Source organism: Papio anubis, chromosome 6 (assembly GCF_008728515.1).
Source record: "Papio anubis isolate 15944 chromosome 6, Panubis1.0, whole genome shotgun sequence".
NCBI classification, from domain to species: Eukaryota; Metazoa; Chordata; class Mammalia; order Primates; family Cercopithecidae; genus Papio; species Papio anubis.
This window is the reverse complement of record NC_044981.1, coordinates 53,340,042-53,364,656: the sequence shown is the minus strand read 5'-3', so window position 1 is coordinate 53,364,656 and position 24,615 is coordinate 53,340,042. Positions and strand designations below refer to the sequence as shown.

At 33.9% G+C, this 24,615-nt stretch overlaps 1 protein-coding gene across 2 annotated transcripts in view; it reads right to left on the bottom strand.

Moving 5' to 3' along the window:
• LOC101014505 (protein FAM83B) overlaps positions 1–24,615 on the bottom strand; it is a 96,377-nt gene that overhangs the window by 6,969 nt on the left and 64,793 nt on the right. For both annotated transcript variants that reach the window (XM_003897758.5, XM_021937393.2), the window contains 2 exons: positions 9,414–9,578; positions 8,316–8,440 (listed from right to left, as the gene is read on the bottom strand). In XM_003897758.5, coding sequence (XP_003897807.4) covers positions 8,316–8,440; positions 9,414–9,578 — 290 coding nt within the window. The remainder of the gene's footprint in view (positions 1–8,315; positions 8,441–9,413; positions 9,579–24,615) is intronic.

Genomic DNA, 24,615 nt, shown 5'->3' with positions numbered 1-24,615 from the left:
GCACTCCTCCTTCCCTGACCTATTTCTTCCCTAGTATTACTTATTTAAGTCAGTGACTCAACCATCTTTCAGGTGATCAAGACAGGAAACAAGCAGCCATCTTTGAATACCCTCTTTTTCAGAACCAAAAGGTCCTGTTGACTCTGCTTGCAAAACCTCTCACAAATCAATCCTATCCCACTATCACCCTAGTCTTAGCATTATCAGCTAATTTGACTCTTAGCATCCTCATTTGCTCATTTTTCAATCAACAGAACAGCAGAAGTGATCTTTGCATAAAACAAATTGGGCCATGTCACACTTCCACACAGCACTTTCTATTTTGTTTAAAAAAGAATTTAGACTCCTTACCTGGCCTAAGATAATTCCTCCCCTGCTTGTTTTCCAATTCTACTACGGATAGCTCTTCCCTTGATTAATGTGGTCCTACCATATTGGCCTTTCTGCTTATCCCCCAGATATCTACTCCAGGATCTTTTATCTATTGTTCCCTCTTCAATACATCTCTTCTCTCTGACAGTCCTGGGCTGACATGCTCTTAGAATACATCTATGATCACTCTATTCAAAGTATCCATCTGATTATGCTTTATCATATTCTCCTGATTTCATTTATGCAATACCCCATTACCACTATCTGACATTTCATTGCATGTTCTCCCTTTGTTAATCATCTATCTCCAATGCCCCACTAAAATAAAATTTAGCTCAACAATCTTGTATACCTTATTTAGGACTGTATTCCTAGGTGCTAAGAATGGTGCTTGGCATATTGTAAACACTTAAAAACATTAGTTGTAAATAAACAAATGACAATATAAATGAATTATTAGTTTCAAAATCAAATAAGACTAAAAGGCAAAGATGTTTATGTTGGTGGAAAACTTAAAAGGTTTACATTAAATCCGGATTATCATGCATGTTTATTTCTTTTTCTTCCCTACACACTACTAAAAAGATAGAAAAGGGAAAAGGGAAGTAGCAAGTGAAAGTATTTAATACAAGTTTAGAATAGAGAAATCTGATGGAGAAGTGGTGGCTGACTTAAAGGAAGTTTGCATGAGGTGAGCACCAATGAGAATAAGCCAGGTGGGCCCAGCAGAATCTATGAATTCAACATTGGATCAAAAGGTAATAAAAATGGTGGGTTAGAAAGGTCATGAAAATAGAGAAACAGGAAGATTGACTGAAAGTCCCATACAGAGCAGTTGGGCCTCCAGGTTTCCTACTCTTTCCTTTCCCATGAAGCACTCCTTGTTATGCCTTTCAGAAATCCTAAGGTTTACTTTAGCAGAAACCAATCCAGAGAAAGTCTGAACTCAGAAACTTTAAACAACTCACGACTGGGATAAAGGTGAGCTAAGAATGAGGCTTTTCAGACCCTCAGCTCTCTTCCCCATTCTGCTTCTAGAGTATCTTCAGTTAGGATCATATTCTGACTTCGTTCCAAATTCCATCTCCTTTGACAATCTTTTGGAGAAAGAGATTATTCTCTGGAAACATTGAAAAACCCCAGATAAGTGATGTTTATATTGATAGTTAGGGATCCTCCTGTAAAGTTGCCAGGACCCCAGTCTATCATTCAGCTGTAAACTCAAATGTTGATAAGCATTTCCCCGCTCAGTTTCTAATCAGCTTTACAATCCCTCGTTCTTAAATATAAACACATAGCAAAGATTAACAGATGAATAAAGCAAGTTTCAAAGACAGCTTATGAAGCTTAAGAGCTTAGATGCAATCAGAGATCAAAACAAACTGGAAAATGGCACCTAGAAGAAACAGACACAAACCACAAATAAAAATACTTCCCAAAACACAAACACAAGGTCAGTAAAGTGGCAGATTAGAAAGTTACAGGCTCTACTTACCCCAGAGAGACACTAAGTGAACAGCAATATGTGAAACAGAACACCTCTGTGAAACGCTAGAGACTAATTGCAAAGACAGAGCACCCAGAACATTGTATTCCAGCCAAACAGGTTGGAAAACCTGTGATGTTTGGCATGCTCATTCCTATTCCTCCCCCATATGGTATAGCATGAAGCAAACAGAGGGAAACTTTTCTCCCAGCCCCCAGATTGGGGGTCCTCCCTCAGGATGGAAACAGAAGAGTAGACTATGGATCATAATTCTGGCTTGTCTTCAGTGCAGCCCAAGAGACTGGCTTCTATCTTGCCTGAGTGCTGGTAGGATTGGAACCAGAGTTTAGAAATCATTGAAAATAGAGGTAAGCAGCATGTTAAACCTGCAGTTCCATGGGCAGACACCAAGGGAACAAGAGGTCAGAAAAGATCTGAAAGGTCCTAGAATCTGCGTCTGGGCTGAATGATAAAGTTCTTCCCCCAAACAAAGACAGTTCATAAAGACTGGGAGAGGTGACTGATTATTTTTAAAATGCCTGAATACTAGTAAAACATTACAAGGCATATGAAGAAGCAGGGAAACTCAGCCCAATCATAAGAAATAAAATAACACTCCAGAAACTGACTCCAAAAAATCACAGATCTATGAGCTGCCTGATAAAATATTTAAAATAACTATTATAAAAATGCTCAATGAGCTAAAAACAAACAAAAACTAACAAACAAAAACATCAACAACACACACACACAGACAAGTAAACAAAATCAGGAAAATGATATACCAATGGAATATCAACAAAGATAAACTATAAAATAGAACTAAAAGGAAATTCTGGAACTGAAAAATAAAATAACTGAATATTAGAAGGATTCAACAGCAGACTTGATCAGGCAGAAGAAATAATGAATAAACTTGAAGACAGGTCATGGATATAATTGAGTCAGAGGAGCAAAATGAAAAAAAAGGAATGAAGAAAAGCAAAGATATACTAAAAAATTTATAGAACTACCAAGCTTATCAATGTATGCATTATGAGAAGCTCAGAAAGAAGAGAGGCAAAGAAGCGGATAACTTATTTGAAGAAATAGTGGACAGAAACTTCCCAAGTCTGAGGAAAAAAAAAAATTGACCTACAAATTTTAAAGAACTCAAACTGGGATAAATTCAAAAAGAATTTATACCAAGACACATTATAATCAGACCTGTTTAAAGTCAAAGACAAAGAGAAAGTCTTGAAAGCATCAAAAGAAAGGTGATTTGTCACTTACAAGGGAGCTACCATTAGACTATCAGCGACTTTCTCAGCAGAAAGTTTGCAGGCTACAATGAAGCAGGAAAATATAATCAAAGAGCTATGAGAAAAACACTGAAAACACCAAAAATCCAGCAAAACTGTCCTTCAAAAGGAAGGAGAAATTAAGACTGTCCCAGATAAATGAAATCTGAGAGTTCACTATTAGATCTACTGTACACAAAATGCTAAAGTGAATCTTTTAAGTTGAAATAAAAGGATGGTAGAGAGCAACACAAAGCCTTATAAAAATATAATGTTCTCCAGTAAACGTAAATATGTAAACAAACGAAGTGACTTCTACTGTTGCAGATGTGGTTCGTAGAATTTAAATGTGAAAAATATGAAAAGTAACTTTAAATCTGTGTTCATTGCTATACAATATATAAATATGTAATTTGTTGCAACAGTTATGTAAAGTGAGGAGTAGAGCTACAAAGGAATGGAGTTTTCATATGTGATTGAAGTTATCAGTTTAAAATAAAATGCTATAACTTTAAAATGTTTTATGTAAGGCCATGCATGGTGGCTCATGCCTGTAATTCCAGCACTTCGGGAGGTTGAGGTGGGCGGATCACCCGAGATCAAGAGTTCAAGACCAGCTAGCTAACATGGTGAAACCCAGTTTCTACTAATACTACAAAAAATTAGCCAAGCGCGGTGGTGCACACCTGTAATCCCAGCTACTCAGGAGGCTGAGGCAAGAGAATAGCTTGAACCTGGGAGGCAGAGGTTGCAGTGAGCCGAGATCGCACCAGTGCACTCCAGCTTAGGCAACGAAAGTCAAACTCCGTCTCAACAAAAAAAAAAGTTTTATGTAATGCCAGTGATAACTGAAAAGAAAATATTTTTAGAATATACGCAAAAGGAAATGAGATGATAATCAATGTGTATATGTGCAAAAACAACAACAACAAAACACAAAAAACTTCAGTAAAAGAGGGAAAGAAGAACAAAGAAGCTAAAAGACATACGGAAAAAAAATGACAATAGTAAGTCCTTCTCCATTAGTAATTAGTTAAAAGGTAAATGAATTAAATTACCTCATTGAAAGACTTTAATTAACTGAATGGATTAAAAAGAACAGTATCCAAATATATGCAATCTTTAAGAGACTCACTTTTGATCTAAGGACACACATAAGCTAAAAGTAAGAGGATAAAAAAAGATATGCCATGCAATTGGTAACCAAAAGAGAGAGCAGGAGTTGCTATAAAAATATCAGGAAAAACAGGCTTTAAATTAAAATAAAAAAACTTACAAGAGATAAAGAAGAATATTATATGACGAAAAAGGGGTCAATTCACCAAGAAGATATAACAATTATAAGTATTTGTGCAGCAAACCTCAGAGCTCCGAAATATACAAAGCAAACTTTAACAGAATTGAAGGGGACAGACAGCAACACAGTATTAGTAGGAGACTTCAATTCTCCACTTTCAATAATGAATGCAATGAGACAGAAGATGAAAAGGAACACAGACAACTTGAACAAGAGTACAGACCAACAGCACCTGACAGACACATAGAGAACACCTGACAAAAGCAGAAAATATACGTTCTTCTCAAGTACATATGGTACATTCTCCAAGATAGACCACAGGTTGGGCAAAACAAACCTCAACAAATTAAAGATTTAAATCACACAAAGTATCTTATCCTGATTGCAACAGAAAACAACTAGAAATCAACGGTACAAGGAAAATTGGAAAATTCACAGATATGTGGAAAGTAAACAACACAACTTTGAATAGCCAATGAGTCAAAGAAGAAGTCACAAAGGAAATTAGAAAATATCTTAAGACAAATGAATATAAAAACACAAGATATCAAAATTTATGAGATGTAGCAAAAGCACTCTTAAGAGGGAAGTTTATAGCTGTAAATACATATATTAAAAAAGTGAAAAGATCTCCTCTGACTTAACCATTACCTAGTCTATGCATATGATAAAATATGAAAAATATGACCTATACCATATGTACACATATTTCTATCCATAAAACATTTTTTTAAAAGCTAAAAGATATCACGCTACAACCTAACTTTATGCCTCAAGAAACTCGAAAAAAGAAAAACAAACGAATAGGGAAAAAAGGGAAATCCTGACAGGTTCAAGAAAGAAAAAATGGCTGCATGAAAAAAATGTGACTAATAAAAATTGTTGAAACTTCTCAGCAGCAACTTTGATTACGGGGCAATACCTTACCAATCTGGAGGAAAAATGGTTCAACTTAGAGTTCCATCCCAAGTTAAGCCATAAATGACCTAGAATTATAAATTTTTTAAACTTAAAAGTCCTTGAGCAATTTTGGGAGAAAAATGGAGACTTAGAAACAAAATGATGAAATATGGGATTTAAGAAATCATGGATCAAATCACTTAGAAATATGAAAAATATCAGGCCCCCAGGTGTGCTTCCAATTTAAGGACCTGCTAGTTCAGATGGGATGTCATAGATGGTTGGTTGTAACTGAGCATTTGGGAAAGTCATTCATGTGTTGCAAAATCTGTGTGGTCAACTGGAGAAAAAAGTAGCAATAAATAAATAGAAAACAAAGACAATGAATAAAAACAAAATGGCCATTATTAACTTGGTTTTGAAAAAAGAAACATATATCACTCTATGGCTCATCAGTGATCCATTTTGACAAAGTTTCAATAATGTAGACCTGGACTTCTCATTTAACCAAAAACTGTGATAACACTATAATGCAGACAAAAAGGAATAGTAGGTAGGAAATACAATTCTCCAAAAATAAAAAGTCAAGATAACATATGAAATTGGTAAATCAAACAAGAATAGCATAATCATGTTATTTAAGGGATGAAATAAATATCACAAGAACCAACTAAAAGAATTGAGCAACTGCATCGAGTTGGCTAGAGATGGAAAACAAAAATCACTGTTTTGTACTGCATATATTTTAGTAATATTTGGTTTTTTTAAAAAGTGTACAAATATTTTGATGGATAAAAAAACTAACTACTCCCAGCTCCACTAAACACACACTGTCAGACATTAGTCATGAAGTTGACTTAAAAATTCCGAGTTCCTGGCTGGCAGCTTAAATAAGTCCATCGAGTGTAAATAGTTGCAGCATGGACCTCAACTGTGATGATTTTTATGTGTGGTTAAAAATGGAACCTGAGAGGTGCCAACATCAGCCAACTTGTCTTTTGAAAGTAACTTTTTTATCGAGCTCATGAGATTAAAAATGAAAAAGCCTATACAATTATCTCTCAGTCTGATTTATAGACAATGGTTTATCAAACATTCATCAATGTTAGTATCATGTTATGGAAAAACTCCTCATGCTTTCCTGATAAAGTCATCACCATGTGAGTGAGCTGCCACACAATGTGTAATTGTGGAAAATACAGATTCTGGGCCTCTCCAGGAACGGGAGCAGTTTAGAATCCAATGATATCCCACGGCAAAGAATACTGAATTAAAGAAGAAGGCATTTTCAACTCGCCTATGAGGAAAACAATAGCAATACTAGAATATGAGGGACAAAGGCAGTTTTTAAACCAAAAGGAAATTCACTTGTAAACAAGCTAGTTCATAACTAGTTCATAACTAGTCTACCACATCCTGTTCGAATACTGTTAGCAATAGGAAAGGTCCACGATAATGTCAAAAAAATAAAAAGGACAATGATTGACAACTATGAATTATTTAAAGAAATGTATTTAAAACGAACTTGAGATAACACAGAGGGTGTTAGTTAAGAGTTGTGATGAATTTTTATAATCCATGGTCCTAGGAATCCCATAGTTACTATCATAAATAGTAACTTAAATTCTGCCTCTGGCTTCTGATATAGACAGAGAGATACAGATATATAATTTTTTTTGTCATTGTTGTTGTTTGATTTTCCCCTAAATTAATCAAAAGTAGCTCAGCTACACTCATTGCAACACTAGGAACTACTAATATCTAGTGGCAGCAAAACAAAGTTGAGGTAAATTTACTGTCAAAGACAATCTTAAAACTTAAATAATAACCACAGAAACTATTAATTGTGATGAACTTAAATAACAATCATTCTATAACTCAAGTGAACTCTCAATTTTAATTAAAAGTTCAATTAAAACCTCTCTAAAACCAAGTGGGTCTGGACAAATATATTCACATATAATGAATCTTTAAAAGGACTCACTAATTTCAAGCACTAGTTGTATTTTCTCTCTTAATATGTTTTCATTTCGAACTCCAAACAACATTTTTTTTTTTAAAAAGGTCCCGAGCTTAAAGAGAGGGTTAGCAGAAAGTAGCAAATCAAGTCCTAAAATAATAGTTAACATTAGGGGTTTGGGATGCATGAACTCATTTAATCCTCACAACAATGTCATGAGGCCAGTTCTATGATTCCCCTCATTTTATAGCAGAGGAAACTAAAGTGCAACCATATAAAGTAACTCATCTCAATGTGATACTTCCTTCTCATGCGCTTTCTGTTGCTAAGACAGGAGACAAAGGTTTCGCCTTACACAGTCGTGTTCACATCCATAGCTCTTCTGGATTCTTCCCTCAGTCTTTAATAATGAATCTACCCTGCCTCAGTGACCTGGCAGTTCATGGGTATTTGCTGGTGCTTTTATCTGCCTGTTTGTGTAGCCTCACTCTATATCTGATTCAGGACTGAAGCCAGGGGATTTATTTACAAAAGAATATTAGGGCAGGCTTACACTCTGGAGCCAGCCTCACCCAGACTGGGCTGCCAGTTCTGCTTTGATCAGATTCTTAAGAATACAAAATAAGAAAAATCCATTTACCAGATTATTTAAAGTGGTAACTAACTTATGCTTTCACAAACAATTGTAACTAAATTCATACTATGTAATGTTTCCATAAGGAGCAAAACCACTTGTAGTACCATAGAGGTGTAGGGAACCTTAGATATTGGTCAATGTCTTCATTTTCTAGATGAAGAATCTGAAGCTCAAGGAAGTTATATGATTTGCCTAAGATCTTAATGCTCCTTCGTGGCAGATTCATAACTCAAACCTAGGTCTCTAATCTCCCATGTAAGTGTTCTCTCTTTTTTTTTTTTTTTTTAACTTTTAAGAAAGAGTTTAACTGATTATGTTAAAATTTGAAACTAATAAATCATCTAAATGATTGATAACACTGAAGTTAAACACAATGATCTTACCTGTAAGAACCGTACATCACTTTCTGGCAGTCAACTAACAAAAATTTCTGTTCCATTTTTCCATGGAATTTTGCCCCCGTTTTTGAAAGATAATCTTGGCCTTTTACTGTTCGCACTCGAATATTCTAGAATTATATATAAATAAAAAGCAGACATTATGGGTAGGAAAAGAATATTTTGAAAACTAAAACCCATGATATAATCTTAATATAAAAAAAATTACTTCAGGTAATTTTTAAAAAACTCCCAAATATTAAATCCTAAGGAAAATAATCATTTAAAATATACGTTTCAACACAGCTTAAATAGGAGACTTCACTTTACATTTACACAGAATGGCATCAAAAATCACTCAGGCTCTGAGTATAAAAAACCTTTTTGGGTTATAATGCCTTGATCATAAATTAACTAAAATAAAAATTAACCTTTCTTTTAAAAAGTCAAAAGTAATAGAAAATACTACGCAAAATGATTCTGATAAGCAATACATGCTGAACCATAGACGCTTGTGAGTCACTGGTTTCAAAGCCGTGCATGCAAAACTGATGTATTAAATATTAATCAGTAAAAGCACAATATAAAACCCTCATGAAGGCCGGGCACGGCACTCATGCCTATAATCCCAGCACTTTGAGAGGCCGAGGTGGGTGGATCACAAGGGTCAGGAGTTCAAGACCAACCTGGCCAAGATGGTGAAACCCCATCTCTACTAAAAATACAAAAAAAAATTAGCCGGGCACGGTGGTGGGCACCTGTAATTCCAGCTACTCGGGAGGCTGAGGCAGGAGAATTGCTTGACCCAGGAGGTGGAGGTAGCAGTGAGCTAAGATTGCACCACTGCACTCCAGTCTGGGAGGCAGAGCAAGACTCCTTCTCAAAAACAAATAAACAAACAAACACACACTCTCATGAAGATGTGCTTTCAGTCACATTCTAAAAAGTACAGGGACCTTTCTGTGATCAGTCATTCCTTAACCTTAAATATGTATACTTTTTTTTCTTTTTAACTTTTATATTCATCTACCTTAATATGCCTTACATTTGACTGAGTTGAAAATGACACACAAATTACTTGAGGAAAAAACACAGAATTCTTACCCTGAGACGCTGAACTGAACAACCTTGTTTCTCAGTCATATTTAGAAAATGATTAAAATTGGACTCATCAAGCAGAATGTAAACAGATACTCCTCGAGTTGATGCCTCAACTATTTCTTTGAAAATGTCCACATCTGTAAATATATCCATCACTAAAGCAATGACCTGTTAAAGAAAAGAATATGAAACAATGTTAGATAGAGAAAGATTAAGAAACTGCTTATTTTCAGTAAAGGTCAGATAAAATTTTAAAAAATCAAATGCACAAATGTACAGATGTATAATATATATGTATATACAAATATTCATTTCATTTTCTAAAATGGAAGATAAAACCATATTAAAATAAGCAAATAACTATATGCAGATTTGTAACACTAAGTCATTTTCATATTAGCTTTAATTTAAAGGAAATCTGCATTTCAGTAAGATTTTGAAAAATGGGGGAATCCAAATCATGGATTTCAAGACTGCCCATAAGGTAGACAAACAGGACAAGGTGGAAACCAGTGTTACTATTTTTCTAAGAGACATTTCCAGGGGAAAGTAGGATTTTTTGAATAGTTGTTAAGAATAAAGGTCTTAGGGGAAGTGAGACAGAGAAAAAACTATTCTAGAAATAGAAATATACCTAGGAAAGGATGAAAGATGGAGAAAGAGTATAAGATGATTTGAAGACCAAAAAATTAAATATACAGTTGCTCCTCAGTTTACTGGGGGAATGGTTCTAGGACATCTGCATATACCAAAATCTGCACATACTCAAGTAGACAGTCAACCCTGAAGAACCCATGTATATGGAAAGCAGGACCTCCATATATGCAAGTTTCATGCCCCTTAAATACTGGGGTATTTTATCCATGTTTAGTTGAAAAAAATCTGCAATAAGTGGATTGAAGCAGTTCACACCCATGCTGTTTAAGGGCCAAATGAACTTGCCTAAAATTGTTTAACAGATAATATAAGCAAAAGAAAAAAAGTGAATTAAAAAGGTGATATAATTGAGAAGGAAAATGCCCTAAAGAACAGGTCCCTAAGATGTAGAGTCTGTGTTGATTGTTGGAATGAAAGTAAAATAATGCTAGAAGAAGGGGAAAAATCATTTAAGTGGTTGTCCACCTTCTATGTGCCAGGCATATTTATTGAGCACCTACTATGGGCCATGCAAGAAGAACAAAATCCTGCCCTTATGAACCTTACATTTTACTGGGGGAAGACATAAAAAGTAATAAAGATAATACATAAGTCAATTATGTAACAAGCTATAGGTTTTTTGGGGGAAAAAAAAATAGAGCAGAATAGGGGATCATGGGTTCCTGGAAATTCAGGAGGAGTTTGAATGTTTCAGGGAAGGTCTCTTTGAGAGAGTGTCCTTTGAATAGAATTTAAAGGAAATGACATTTTCCACATTGATATCTTCAGGAAGACTGTTGTAGGCAGAGGAAACCAGCAACTCTGCTCTGGCAATCCAAAAAACAGAAAGGAGATAGCAGGAATGAAATGAGAATGGGAGAGTTATCACAATGTCTTAAAGGCATTAAAAGCCCTTTTTTTTTTTTTTTTTTTTTTTCCTGAATAAGACTGCAAGCTATTAAAGGACTTTGAGTTGAAGTAATAAAATGATCTGGTTATGTTTTGAAAGGATTGTTCTGGCCACTGTGTTAAGAACAGGCTTTAATAAAAGGTAGCAAGGATGGAAAACAGGGAGGCCAGTTAGAACTATTGGGGCAACAGAAGTGGGAGGTGATAGTGTGTAGGACCAGGATGGTAGAGTCAGGGATGAAAAGAGATGGTCAGATACTGGATATCTTTGAGTCTAAAGGTCTTGTGGATGGATTGATTATAAGGTATGAGAGAAAAGAGAGAAAAAGTGAGGAAGACCAAGGATCAAACCCTGGGACACTCCAAGTTAAGAAGTCTAATACCAGAAAAATTCCCAGCAAAGCAGATTGAGGAAACAAAGGGCAGGTGGAATCCTGAACACCAATAAAGACAGTGCATTTGTAAGAAGGAAGGTGAACTTGAGAGGTTCCAATCCTACAGCTAGGCCAAGAATAGTTTTAGTGGAGATGGAACAGCAAGAGCCTCAGTGGAAGGCATTTAAGAGAGAATTGGGGCAGACACTAGACATTGAAGATACAGAAAACCACTTTTGTCTAATTTGGCTATAGTTGGAAGCAAAGCAATTGAGCAGTAGGTGGAGGTAGAGCTGAATCAAAAGAAGTTGTACTTTTTATTTTTTAATTGACATAAAATTGCATATAATCATCATGTACAACATAATGTTAAGATAGAGATTCAATCTAGGTGTCTATCAACAGATGCACAAAGAAAATGTGTGTGTGTGTGTGTGGGGGGGGAGGATATAAATGAATACTATTCGGCCATAAAAAGAATGCAATTATCCTATTTGTTACAATGAATGAACCTAGAGGGCATTATTTTAAGTGAAATAAGGCAGACACAGAAAGACAAATACTGCGTGATCTCACTCATATGTAGAATCTAAAAATATTCTAAGGTGAGAGAAATAACAGTATGTCTTTATGCTAATGAAATGCTACAGTAAAGAGTAAAATTAATAGTGCAAGAGAAGGTGGGAGGTGAGGTGGAGAAGGGGAGAATTTCTGGAACAATGTCTTTTAGTAGACAATAAGGTATAGAGTCTAGTGCAAAAGTAAATAAAATAAAATAAAATGAAATGAAATAAAATAAAATAAAATAAAACCATAGCACAAAGAGTAAAGACCAGTAACTGATCATCTGTTATATGAAGACAGAGGGCCAAGTATAAAGGTGCAGATGCTCGTGGGGGAGACAGTGTGGCAGTGGTGCTGTAGATGTTCTCTTCTGAGTTCTTTGATTTTCTCAGTGTAGTGGGAAGCAAGGTCTTCAACTTAGAGTGAAGATTCTAGAAGACATTTTAAAGATCTGAGGAAAAGGTTACTATGTAGTCATCTAGGAGAGTACAAAATAAAATACACTAAGAAAATATAATATGGTTGCTGGTTAGCTTTAGGGCTCACCAGGTCATAAATTTAATATGGGACCAGTCAATGTGGTTGTAAGTTATTCTTCAACCCTGTTTGGTGGCAAGGCTATAGAAATGGAGTAGGCAGAGTTTGATTTAGCCATGGCTGTGGTTCTGCCATGAGTGTATAACAAATTAAAGGAGGGCAAGGAGACTGAAGGTGTATATACTATGGAGTGGCTGAAATGATTGATCATGGGCTTTAAGTTTGATATAGAAAGGAGAAAAGATGTCATGAATGTGAGAGGCAGTGAAATGAGGGTAGGATAAATGAATTTTAGATCTTGCTGGCATTAAAGAACATTAGATATTAAAGGATTATTGTTAAAGATTGAATATATATCTTATCTTTAAAATATACATGTTAATATAGTTATAGATGAAAGCATCATGCCTTATATTTACTTCCCGTTATAATGGATGAAAAACATGGCCATGAATGATAATTGTTGAAGCTAGTTGATTGTACACAAGGGCTCCATATACTATTCTTCCTACTTTCAAAACTATTACTAGTATACTCCATATACTATTCTTCCTACTTTCAAAACTTTTTATAACATAAAGCTTAAAATATTGAAAAGACAATAATATATTTTACTAGCAGTTACTAGAGATGATAAGCCAAAAATAGAAGTAGAGGTGGTAGTCAGATAAATAGTGTTGAAAAGAGTGACACAGACCAGAAAACAAAAATTGTAAAGAAATGAGGGGGAATGGAATGACCTAAAAATAGGCGCATGGCAATATACAGCATAATGTAATGGATACACTGTGAATACGTTAGAAGATGAGCAAAGTTATGGATAATATATGAAATAATTTTTATTTACTCTAATTAGAGTGTTTAAACAAAATTCTGGACCATGCTCAAATTCTATCTGTGATGACATTCTTCAAACTACCTGTGAAACATACTCCAATCAGATTTTCTCTAGAAAGAACAATTTCAATCATTCCAGTAGCTTTTCACAATCTTTTTCTTGTTTGTAAATGGTATGAGGAACCAGATGAAGGGAGAAACTAGTGATAACAATCTCATCCATGTTTGAGAATATTTTTCATAATGTCAAATATACAAAAAGTCTTAAAATTGTACCCCCAAATTATTAATTTAATGCATTAGCTATGCATTAAGGAGGGGTGTAATGATATATAGGCATTAAGATTTTTTTAAAGTCCATATTATACATTTATTTTACAAAATAACTTTCAAAAACATATGTCTGGTGCAGTCTGGTACTAATTTTTTTAACCAGAATTTTTTGAATACAGAAACAGTATTGTACAACATGGTATTCTTTAATTAGCATATCTAAAAATTTATTTTTAATTTGCCAGATAGTCTCATGTAACACATTACTTTAGACTTTGGAAGTGAACAAAAACACATTACTAGGATACATAAAGGGTTTTGTTTGCAAAAAGTAATTGAAGTCACTCAGCCAATGGATGTTTCTGTCACACTAAAGGCAGAACAAATGACAGTCTTTCTTGCATGACAAATAATACGCTGGATCAGGATCCAGGAGACTAGATTACCCATCTCTGACAAGCTTATCTGATGTCAATGAAGCCAGGTTGCTTTTCAGGGCTTCTGTTTCTTTGTACTCTAACTTGATGTGTGGAAAAATTACATGAAATCTACAGTAACTTTTAGCTAAGCTGCAAAAGGCAAAATAAAACGTAACTTTTTTAAAAAAAATGATGGGTTACATTCCTGGGAAAGAATAATAATTAGAAATGAGGTATGCCAAATCTGATCTGAAAGTATTACATGCTTGGTTAGTTATCAAAATTACACTGTGTTGCACACATGGCCACATGGCTACATGTAATTGAAGAAAAGTTATATGCCTGATTAGTATTAGGCTTTTCAAAAGGTACACCAATCGATTATATTAATACAGAAACCGGTCCTATTAATTGGTATTCATTAAAATACCATGACATTATATAGTTCTTAAATTATTTACTTGCTTCTTCATTAATTCTTGCCATGAATTCACAATTCTTGCATTATAATTTGAAAAGGTAAATAAATAAATGCATTCATCAGAAACATGAGACTTAGAAAACTTTTAGAATGCTATCCCAGGACATTTTTAAGATCTGAGTAAAACTTCACATCTTTTCGTATTAAAGGTTTCCGAGAACCTGACCCAAGGACATTCATCTTCACTCAACTTTCTTACAGTACTAAATTTTCCCGAAGTAACACAGACCCCAGAGGATACCGACAGTATATATTACATATATAGTCAATGAATATTTTGATAAGTTCATATGTATTACAAAATTTAAGGCCATTCAGGAAAGTACATAATCAAGTGTTAAGTAATACACGGGAATGGTAATTCAGAGAAAGAAAAAACAATAATCTATATGTACATGGTTGTAAAGGTGGGTATAGAGTAGAATGAAATAAACAGGCCTTCATGGATAAGCAGTAAATAATGAGTAAAATTATTTTTAGCCATCCAAGGTGAAAGGCTAGTACTGCAAAGATACAGAGGCAAAGGTAAAAAAGATGAGGGTTCTAACAAATGTTTATTGAATTAACATAAAGTTAAATACAAAGATCATTATGCTCACAAATAAGGAATATAGTTAGACAGGATTTATACAGATTATGAAAGATTTTGAAAATCTGATTCATTATTACATCTGGTCTGCAGACCAATATAAGTGCTAGAAAAGAGAATATCTAGTCAAAACTGTGTTGAGAAAATGTATCTGATAGTAATATGCATACTGAAAATATCTAAGTTCTACTGAGTCATACAATTGAATAAGATTGTGAAGCCTTCTGTATGATTTTTATTGTAATTTAATAAATGCACCAAATAACCAAAAAGTGTGGTAGAAACCAGTGATAAGAAAAGTGAAAATAAATGTCAGATTTCATAGAAAATATTCATCAGTGTTGACATTGAAAACTTGCATTTCCTTACAAATATGCTTCACTATTTTCAATATTTTATGTTGAACCCTACATTGCTTTTCCCTTTGAAGTCTATTATAATACAGAGCTATTAGCAATATGCTTTGGTATGACCTAGATACTTAATGAAATATAGGTGTACCTTGGGTTAATGTTCTTTAGTCACACAACTGTCATTATCACCCTCACAATTGAATATTATTCAGACTTCTTTTGTAATTGCCTAAATAGAGACAGGAGGATTTTTTTTTCAACAGAAGAAAAACTCAGAGGGAGATCAAATTTAAAAAAAAAAAAAACAAAACAGATTAATGGAGCTCTAGAATAACATTAAAACAAAATTCAACACAACTGAAAAACTTTTAAGAATTCAATAAAAGAAATAAAGGGAAATGATCACTTAAGGGACATATATTTCCAAGTCTGTAAACCCTGTCAAAAGCAATCTGCTAAATGATTTCAGAAAAAAAAAAAAAATGAGGCTGATATAAAGAAGTACCTTTGGCCCAAATCCTTCTATAGCCTAAGTAAGAGTATCCATTTTGCATGAAATTTATATATAATATACTGTGTGCACTATAGTATTGCTTACTAACTCATGGCTTTATATTATGGATGTATTAATAATTTCTCAGATATTTAAGAATCTATCCTAACTGCTATATCTATATATCTACTGGTTTGGTCTACCATAAATTAAGTGATTCTGGGAAAGTCACTGAAATGACTTTGAGTCTCACACACCTCTAAATATAACAAACAAATAAACCAGAGAATATCTTGCATGCACCAGGTTCGAAAATTTTATGTTTTCAATAATCATTCATTCACTCCATATTATGATGGATAAAATAATATAAATAGACATAGATTTCAAGCACTACCATAAAAGAGTATTACAGTTTCATTTATATATATTAAAACATGAGAACTGAGTCACACTAGACATATTGCTAACTTATTATTCAAAACTGATTTATATATTACTAGGGGGATACAAACAAGACTTGATAACTATAATCCTAATTATCTAGACTTTGTAAATAATGAGATCTCAGTAGTTTTTAGTAATTGGATTAAAAGGTACATTGTACATAGCTTGCTTGGTGAAAGCAGGGAGCAAATCTAGAGTATTGTAATAAAAGTCAATTGGAAATGTAAAGGGCATGTTTGGGTTCCGTTATGGCAACAGTAATCTATAAAATGAAAGTGTATGGCAACTCAGAAGGGAATTTGTATACATTATTTTCCACATGATTTGCATCACATCATAGAACTGAAAATACTTATTACTACAAAAATAAATCACGTTTTTACCTTTGTCCAATTTAAAGAAATCTTTATATCAGCTCTGTACAAGTAAGCAACTTTGATTTTTAAAGTAACTTTTGCTCTAATAAGGAAATCTACAAGGAATTAGGAGGAAAAAGAATGAGGAGTAGGCCTAAAAGAAACTGCAAAGACGAGTCATAGTTTTATTTTTACTGATTTCAACAATTCAATCATCTTTCATGTTCTAACTTCCTCGGTACTTCCTGAAAAGTTACTTTGTTTGAAACTTGGTCTGGTAAGTGTCCCAAGCATGGGCCCTCAAAGCCAAGATGTCAGAGGGTAATTAGTGGTGGAAAAATGAGCTCAAGACCCCTCAGCCTCTCCTATATTAGAATAATCTAGCTCTGTGATCACACAAACAATGCACCTTACAAAGCATAAAAGGAAGCTCTGCAGAGAGTTACACCATTTGAGGGGATGCTGGAAGACAGAGAGGAGGCAATGTCAATGGCAATATTTAGTTCAACCAGAAAACAATTAAAATGCCCCTAACTTTGTGCACAATCTAACTCTCAGTATGTCAGAAGGATGTTGATATGGTTTGACTGTCTCTCCATCCTAATCTCAGCTTGAATTGTAGTTCCCATAATCCCCATGTGTTGTGGGAGGGTCCTGGTGGGAGGTAATTGAATCATGGGGGTGGTTACCTTCAAGCCGTTCTTGTGATAGTGAATGAGTTCTCCCAAGATCTGATGGTTTTATAAGAGGCTTATCCCCGCTTCACTCTGCACTTCTCCTAGCTGCTGCCACGTGAAGAGGACCTGTTTGCTTTCCCTTCTGCCATGACTGTAAGTTTCCTGAGGCATCTCCAGCCCTGAAGAACTGTGAGTCAATTCAACCTCTTTCCTTTATAAATTACCCAGTCTGGGGTATTTCTTCATAGCAGTGTGAGAATGGACTAACACAGATGTTCTTTAAAATAAAGATGTGTGCTGTATTACTACAGAGTTAGAAATCCCAGTGTTTTCTGACTTGCTGCTATTGAAGAATCAGGGCCAGTTTTAGTCAAATTCTGACAATATTTGTAAAAATGTAAGGAGAAATATATTTGAAATTAATAATAGACTTGACTAAGAAACTATGAAGCATTCATAATTTCTCTCTCTCTCTTTTTTTTTTTTAGATGGAGTTTCGTTCTTGTCACTCAGGCTGGAGTGCAATGGCATGATCTCGGCTCACCACAACCTCCGCCTCCCGGGTTCAAGCGATTCTACTACCTCAGCCTCCCAAGGAGCTGGACTACAGGCGTGCACCACCACACCCGGCTAATTTTTGTAATTTTTTTTAGTAGAGATGGGGTTTCACCATCTTGGCCAGTCTGGTCTCGAACTCCTGACCTCATGATCCACCTGCCTCAGCCTCCCAAAGTGCTGGGATTACAGGCGTGAGCCACCGTGCCCGGCCAGCATTCATAAGTTTTCAAAGTGTATGTTATAGTATTCTAACACTTCATTACCATAGAATCACTTCATTAAGAACGAGTATCAAAATATAATATTTATATATGACTTTTTTCCTTCATTCTCAATTTTATTATTAAAATTGTCAAACCTACAGAAAAGTTGAAGGAATAATACGAGTATCTATAACTCATCACCAATATTTTTAAATGTTAAAATTTTGCCATATTTAATTTTACAGGTATTTATTAAGTGACATGGGCTCAAAATTCAGAGTAAAAACAGATACATTTGATATGGCTATATTTTTTAATGACAGTTAGAGAGAGGGTTTTGGGTGGATTCATAAGGCAACTTGCTAAAACAGAAGAATTTTTTATGAGACTTTTTAAGCCATGCATTGAAAGTAATAAACATTTTTCTACTTAATTTCTTAATAGCTTACTATTAATTTTTCAATTTTGCACTATAACCAAATGTGTAATTGGTCATTTTCACTGGTGCTATTTAAAAGAAAACTTATTATGGAGAAAATGAGTATTATAATAACTGTTATTTTAGATTATTAATTTGAACCAAGAAAAGCTACTCAAAATTCTGACCAAGAAGGTAAAAATTCTGAACAAGAAGGCAAAAATTAGATCATATATTTTTAAATTTTTCTCTAGCTCTTTTTATTTTCACCAATCATGAATATAGGCATGCATTAAAATGAGAAATTATTAAATTATTAATTTAATTATGTAAATAAGACATTGGGAAGGGAATATTTAAAAGTGGAAATTAAAAAAAAATTATTTTAGAGTTAAGTGAAAACTTTAGTTGTAAATAAAACCTCTGGGTTAGACTAAACCATATCTGATCTTTCTAAACATGTGTTTTGTAATTATTGAGTTAGATCTTTCCATAATTAACCGTACAGCTTGAGAGTACTTACTCTGTTATACCTAGTTTCTAAGGTAGTTATAACTGATACATTTCAGGTATTCAATAAACTTTGGTTGGGATGCAGTGTCTGCATGGCACCTGTTCTCAAAGAGTACACAGTATTGTGAGACTCATTAATAGAACTATAAATCATTATGACATTTGCCATAAAATGTACATAACACAGTAGAACAAACTACTGTAAGGGAATAATTGTTGATGACTAAGAATTATGTGTCATCAGTACCTACAGCCTACAGTGAGTGAGGCATCCCTGTGGATCTTGTTTAATAAGGGAAACGAGACTGTCTTCTAAGAATTAAATGTCAACAAATGAAAGCATTCAAAGTCCCTTAGCAGACAGCAAGGTCTGCAAGATGTAATAATAGCCAGATGAAAGATAGCAACATAACATATAAAAATCGACATTTCAGTAGAAAAATGTAGAACTTGGTTGGTAAGTCATGCAAATAGAGTCACAGAGACAAATACTGCCCACATTCATCTGTGTACTATCCAGAAGAGAGGAGGGGTATCAAAAGGCATGAACTTGATCTTTCTATAATATTGGCTAGGTATATTTGGTTTGATAATGGCATCAGAGCCAGATGCATTTTAAACATCCTATTAGCTCCTCTTGTTCTGATTTTATAGCCTTCAAATATATTGGGACTTAGTGTGTATATTGCCACAAAGAGAGACTGAGCCAGTTGGAAAACGCAAATCTGCTAGGATATTGAGCACTTACAATTGGCACTGTAAAATGAAATTATTTTGTCAGACATCCACGTTCCAAGCTTAGTCAATATGAGTTTGTGAATCAGGCTTTTAATTCTTAAGTGTAAGGTTCAGATTCTGGACTTTGGCAAAGTAACTACAGAAAAAAAAAAAAAAAAAAAAAAAAAAAAAAAAAATTCCCCCAAGATCTCTTGGTAGGTAGCTTTTTCTCAGTAATGTAATTATCCATGGTCCTGAGATAGCTATTATCTGATTTTGTACTTTAGTGATACAAACGGGTTTCTCTCATGAAAAAAGGAGTGAATGGCAGTGCAGGCAGAAAGAGAAAGAGGGAGGAAGGAGTAAAAATTCCTCTGTGTAAGGAAAATTGTAAAATAGTGCATGAAGAGGAGTTTGGGGAATAGGAACAGAAGCTTTAGGAAGGTTGAGCAGCAAAGCAGCACTACAGCAGAAACAGCTAGAGGCCCAGTTTGTTGGGAAATGGAATTCTATTAAGAAAGAGATGGCTATAAAGCTAGAAAGATTGTAATGGTAATTTTGGCCAATTGCAGAGGGAAGTCCTTGAATGCTAGGCTAACTATGGATTCTATAAGGCACAACAGTGAACCATTCAAAACTTTATAGTCAAAGAATTACATGATTAAAACAATACCTGAGAACATTAATGTGTCTGTATACAGAGGATGAGTTAGAAATGTGAGTTTCTGCCAGTAGGTAGAGGAGTTAAGGGGTTTCAGTCCTAGTCTAGCACGAGATGCCAACGTGGATGGTGAAAGCAGGAATTAAAGGGTTGGAGGTAAAGTTGTAAAGGATGATGTGACAAGACTCATTGGCTAATTGTTCTAATGGACAACAGAGAAAGGATAGACAGAAATCTCTAGGGTGTAGAGACCTAAATTACATGGAGAATTATTGTAGCATTATAAGAAAACTTGAAATTCAAAATTAGATTTTCATTTTTGTGTATAAAGAAAGCCATCAGACTAAGTCAAAACAATATGATAAAAAGTTGTGTTACTTTTTAATCTACCTACCATTCATCCATCTATCCATCCACACATCCACCCATCTAACTATCTATGCTTTTTTTTCTTTTTAAACCATAGAAACTCGGGAATTTTTATGCATAAAAACAGGTGCATGAACATCAAAAGAATAAAATGGGAAAGAGGTGATTTGCTTGATGATAGAAGATATCAGTGGCAGCACAATGACATGGCGTAAGCACAAGAGAAAAAGTCTGCCTTAGAATTAAGTTATACAAATATGCTAAAACTATAGGGAAGAAGAGAATGGGTCAAAATGAAAAGGCATATTTCGGTGGTGAACAGGACATAAAGGAGAAATGGGAACCAGATTAGGTGACTGTCACTTGATGCCATTAACATACCACTCATGATTGGAGGTAAAGTTTTCCTTTGGGTGCAGTCAGTGAGGGTTCAGATTGTGGGCTTGCCAGGAAGTGAAAAAGATCAGATTAGCCGCTCTGAGAAATACAATAAGACTTTATAAGAAATTTTTAAAGGGTTGGCAAAGCTCAGTAAGAGCCCAACTGAGATTCAAAAATGTAAACTTGAAGTGCACATTTTTTACAAATTTTTTAGACATTTTCCAGCAAAGCTCAACAAGCCTGGAGTGCAAGCAAAGGCAGCAGGAAGTGGGTTTGACTCAGGATTAGGGGTTCCTCAGGTTAATAGACAGATGGGTTCTAACACAAATGACCAAACAGCATCCAAAGAGACTGACGGATGGATAAGAAGAATTTGAAGAGACCAGAAATCAGCATAAGAAAAAAATTCAAACTCAGTGGGTTTGATGAAAAGTGACCTCTAGGGTGAGACAGAATTTAAGTGCTAGGTTCAATATATAAATAAATAGGTTATTTTTTATTATGTCATGAAACTTGGCATTTCTAATATGTAACATAAACTTAAGGTTTTGTCCTTTCTAGCAGCAATGTTATGCAGCACATAATTCATGAATAAATTCTAGTTTTTCACAGTACTCTGCTGATGTTAATAGGAACACACCCATTGGTATCTTATGTTTAAAAGACACCTAGAAAACAGAAAATACCCCACCACTATTTACCGAAAAAGGAGAGAGAAATTTGTAGATTAAAAGATTACTAAGAGGCATATCAACAAAATGCAACGTGTGGACCAGAGCTTGTTTGGATTTCAGCAAAACAACTGTTAAAAGACATTTAGGTAACAATCAGGAAAAGATCAACACTGACTGGATATGTGATAATATTAATGATTATTTTTATTCTTTAGGTTTGATAATTACACATGGGGTATGTTTTCAAAAGCTGTTTTTTTAATATAAAAAAGACAATCACATTGAAACAATTCAGATGAAATTAAAAATATATGATGCATGAAATTTGCTTTAAGATAATTCAGCAAGAGTGGGAGATACGAAGAAAACAAAATTGACTACAAGTTGATAATTACTGAAACTGATTCTTCATATACATATGTTTGAAAACTTCCATAACAAGATGTTAAGCATTCAGTGACCTATCTTAGCTTTCACTCCATCTATCTTATTCCTCTTCTCATGTTTTTTTATTTTTTTTATTTTTATCTCTCCTTAACTCGTATATAACATTCTTGCTAAATGTTCCCTTTTTATTTTTGTTCTCATTCTCCCTAAGTCACCTTTCAGTACTTCCTTTTCTTCCACAAGTGTCTGTCTCTGTGTATGTATTTGAATCTGGGATCTGCCATTTTCTACTGGGGTAAACTGAGAGAAGAAAGTTATCTCTCATCTATATTTATATATATATATCTCATATATATTCTTCATCTATATTTATATATGATCTCTCATCTATATTTATATATAGATCTCATATATATTTCCTCATCTATAAAGTCAAGTAAATACTTCCTGCCCCATGGGATTATTGGGAAAATTGAGATTATGAATACCAAGTTGTTACAGCAGTAGCGTATGGTAAGGAAGCACTAAGTAGTGGCTACTATGAATAAAAATGTTGGTGACAACATAACTTGAAGAATAGAAATTGATAGTTCCACACGTAAAGAGAAGATTGGTGAGGTGTTTCACATTTCTCAAGCCATTATTTTTAATTTATGTTGACCTTAACCAAAAATTCTTCCAACAATTAACACAACAAATATGGCAAAACAAAACTTTCTACTCCCATTTTAAGAGGTTGCATTCTTTACTTGGGTGATAATTGTTTCACTTTGATGTCAAGTATAAACAATTAACTAACCTAGCACAAAAAATCAAATATACTGCATAGCAAAAATACAGTCCTATTCATTCTTTAGTAATTTCCATTTTAATAAAAAACTTACATATAAAGCAGTTACATTCAAGTCATAAATTGGTAAAGTAGCAATTTTGTATTTAATATAATATATTCCTACATCTGTACCCAACAGTCAATTTCTGTCTACCTAATCTCCTGTTTATTTCACTCCACTATTCCTCATTCTTCTCTTGGATATTTTCACACCAATAGCTTTCGTAAATTATGCATTATGCTTCACTTTCAAGCCTGAAACTTGAAAGACAGCATACCTTTGGTGGTAGAAACATTGGTTCTCAAAGCTAAAGATGTGAGAAATCAATTTTCAGGGGGCCATCAAGCTAAACTGAACAACTTTAGCCATGTTACTTAGAATACTAACTGAATATTCCTCTCACAAATATTTAACAACTAATGATAAATGAAAACAGATAATCTATAAACAGATAAATAATATATAAATATACAGTTCAAATTATAAAACTTAGAAGATTTTTTCAATTGGGCTGTAAGATGTAGAGTTCGTATTTTATTAACAATTTCTATTTTCAAGTTTTCAGGTAATGATTAAGATCTCACTGTCAGAATCCTTTTTTTTTTGGCTGGGAAAATTATGAAGGATAATTCACTTCCTTTCCTAAAGCAGGTTCATAAAAAAGACATTGTCAGTGTTCTGATTTGGAAGGTTGCTTCTGTTTATTATGTATTTTACATCTAAAAACTGACATTTTATTGAAATTGAGATTGCCTATATCAAAAGCTAAAATAACCACATTTACTCCAACCATTTTCATGACCTTAAACCAAATTGTTTTATTTGTGAAATTCAAAAACTTTCATAGCCTTATGTATCACGCTTGATTGATATTCTAAAAAAATATGTTATTTGAGAAAATAAAATATGCTTTATATAAATATATCCTCAAGCAGACAGTTAAGTTACAAACAGAGGGATCATGAAATATAATGATTAAAGAACAAGAAAATGAGACAAAGAGGGCAAAACATAGAAAAATAAGTATAAAAATTATCTTGGAGCAATACATTAAATGTGGTTATTGTACCACAAATGTAAAATGGCATTTAAAAACTTACTTCAACTTTACATATTTCCAAAGGCTGAATAATTTCATCTTTCATACATAAGGACACAAATAATATTAAAAAGATAAATCTATTGTGATAAGCAACATTCAAATTAGAATTTCAATTTGGGCAAATGAAATATTTTGAGAAAATTTAAATATGCCTATAATTTGGATTTCTTGAGACTTCATTTTCAGAAACAGATTAAATGGCAAGAGAAAATTATATCAGATGACCAATAAAAATCTCAATAGTCACAGCAAAGGAAAAATTATCCAAATTACTAAAATGTGAAGCAGTTCAGCAAAAAAATCTAACCTTTAAGCTGTTATTACTGACTTTACCAAATACAACAAAGCCATATACTAAGAAGGGGCCCAAAGTACTGTGTCATCTGAGAGGAGGGAAGAAAAGGGTTTTGTAAAATATTCTTCTGAATTTATAATTCATGACAG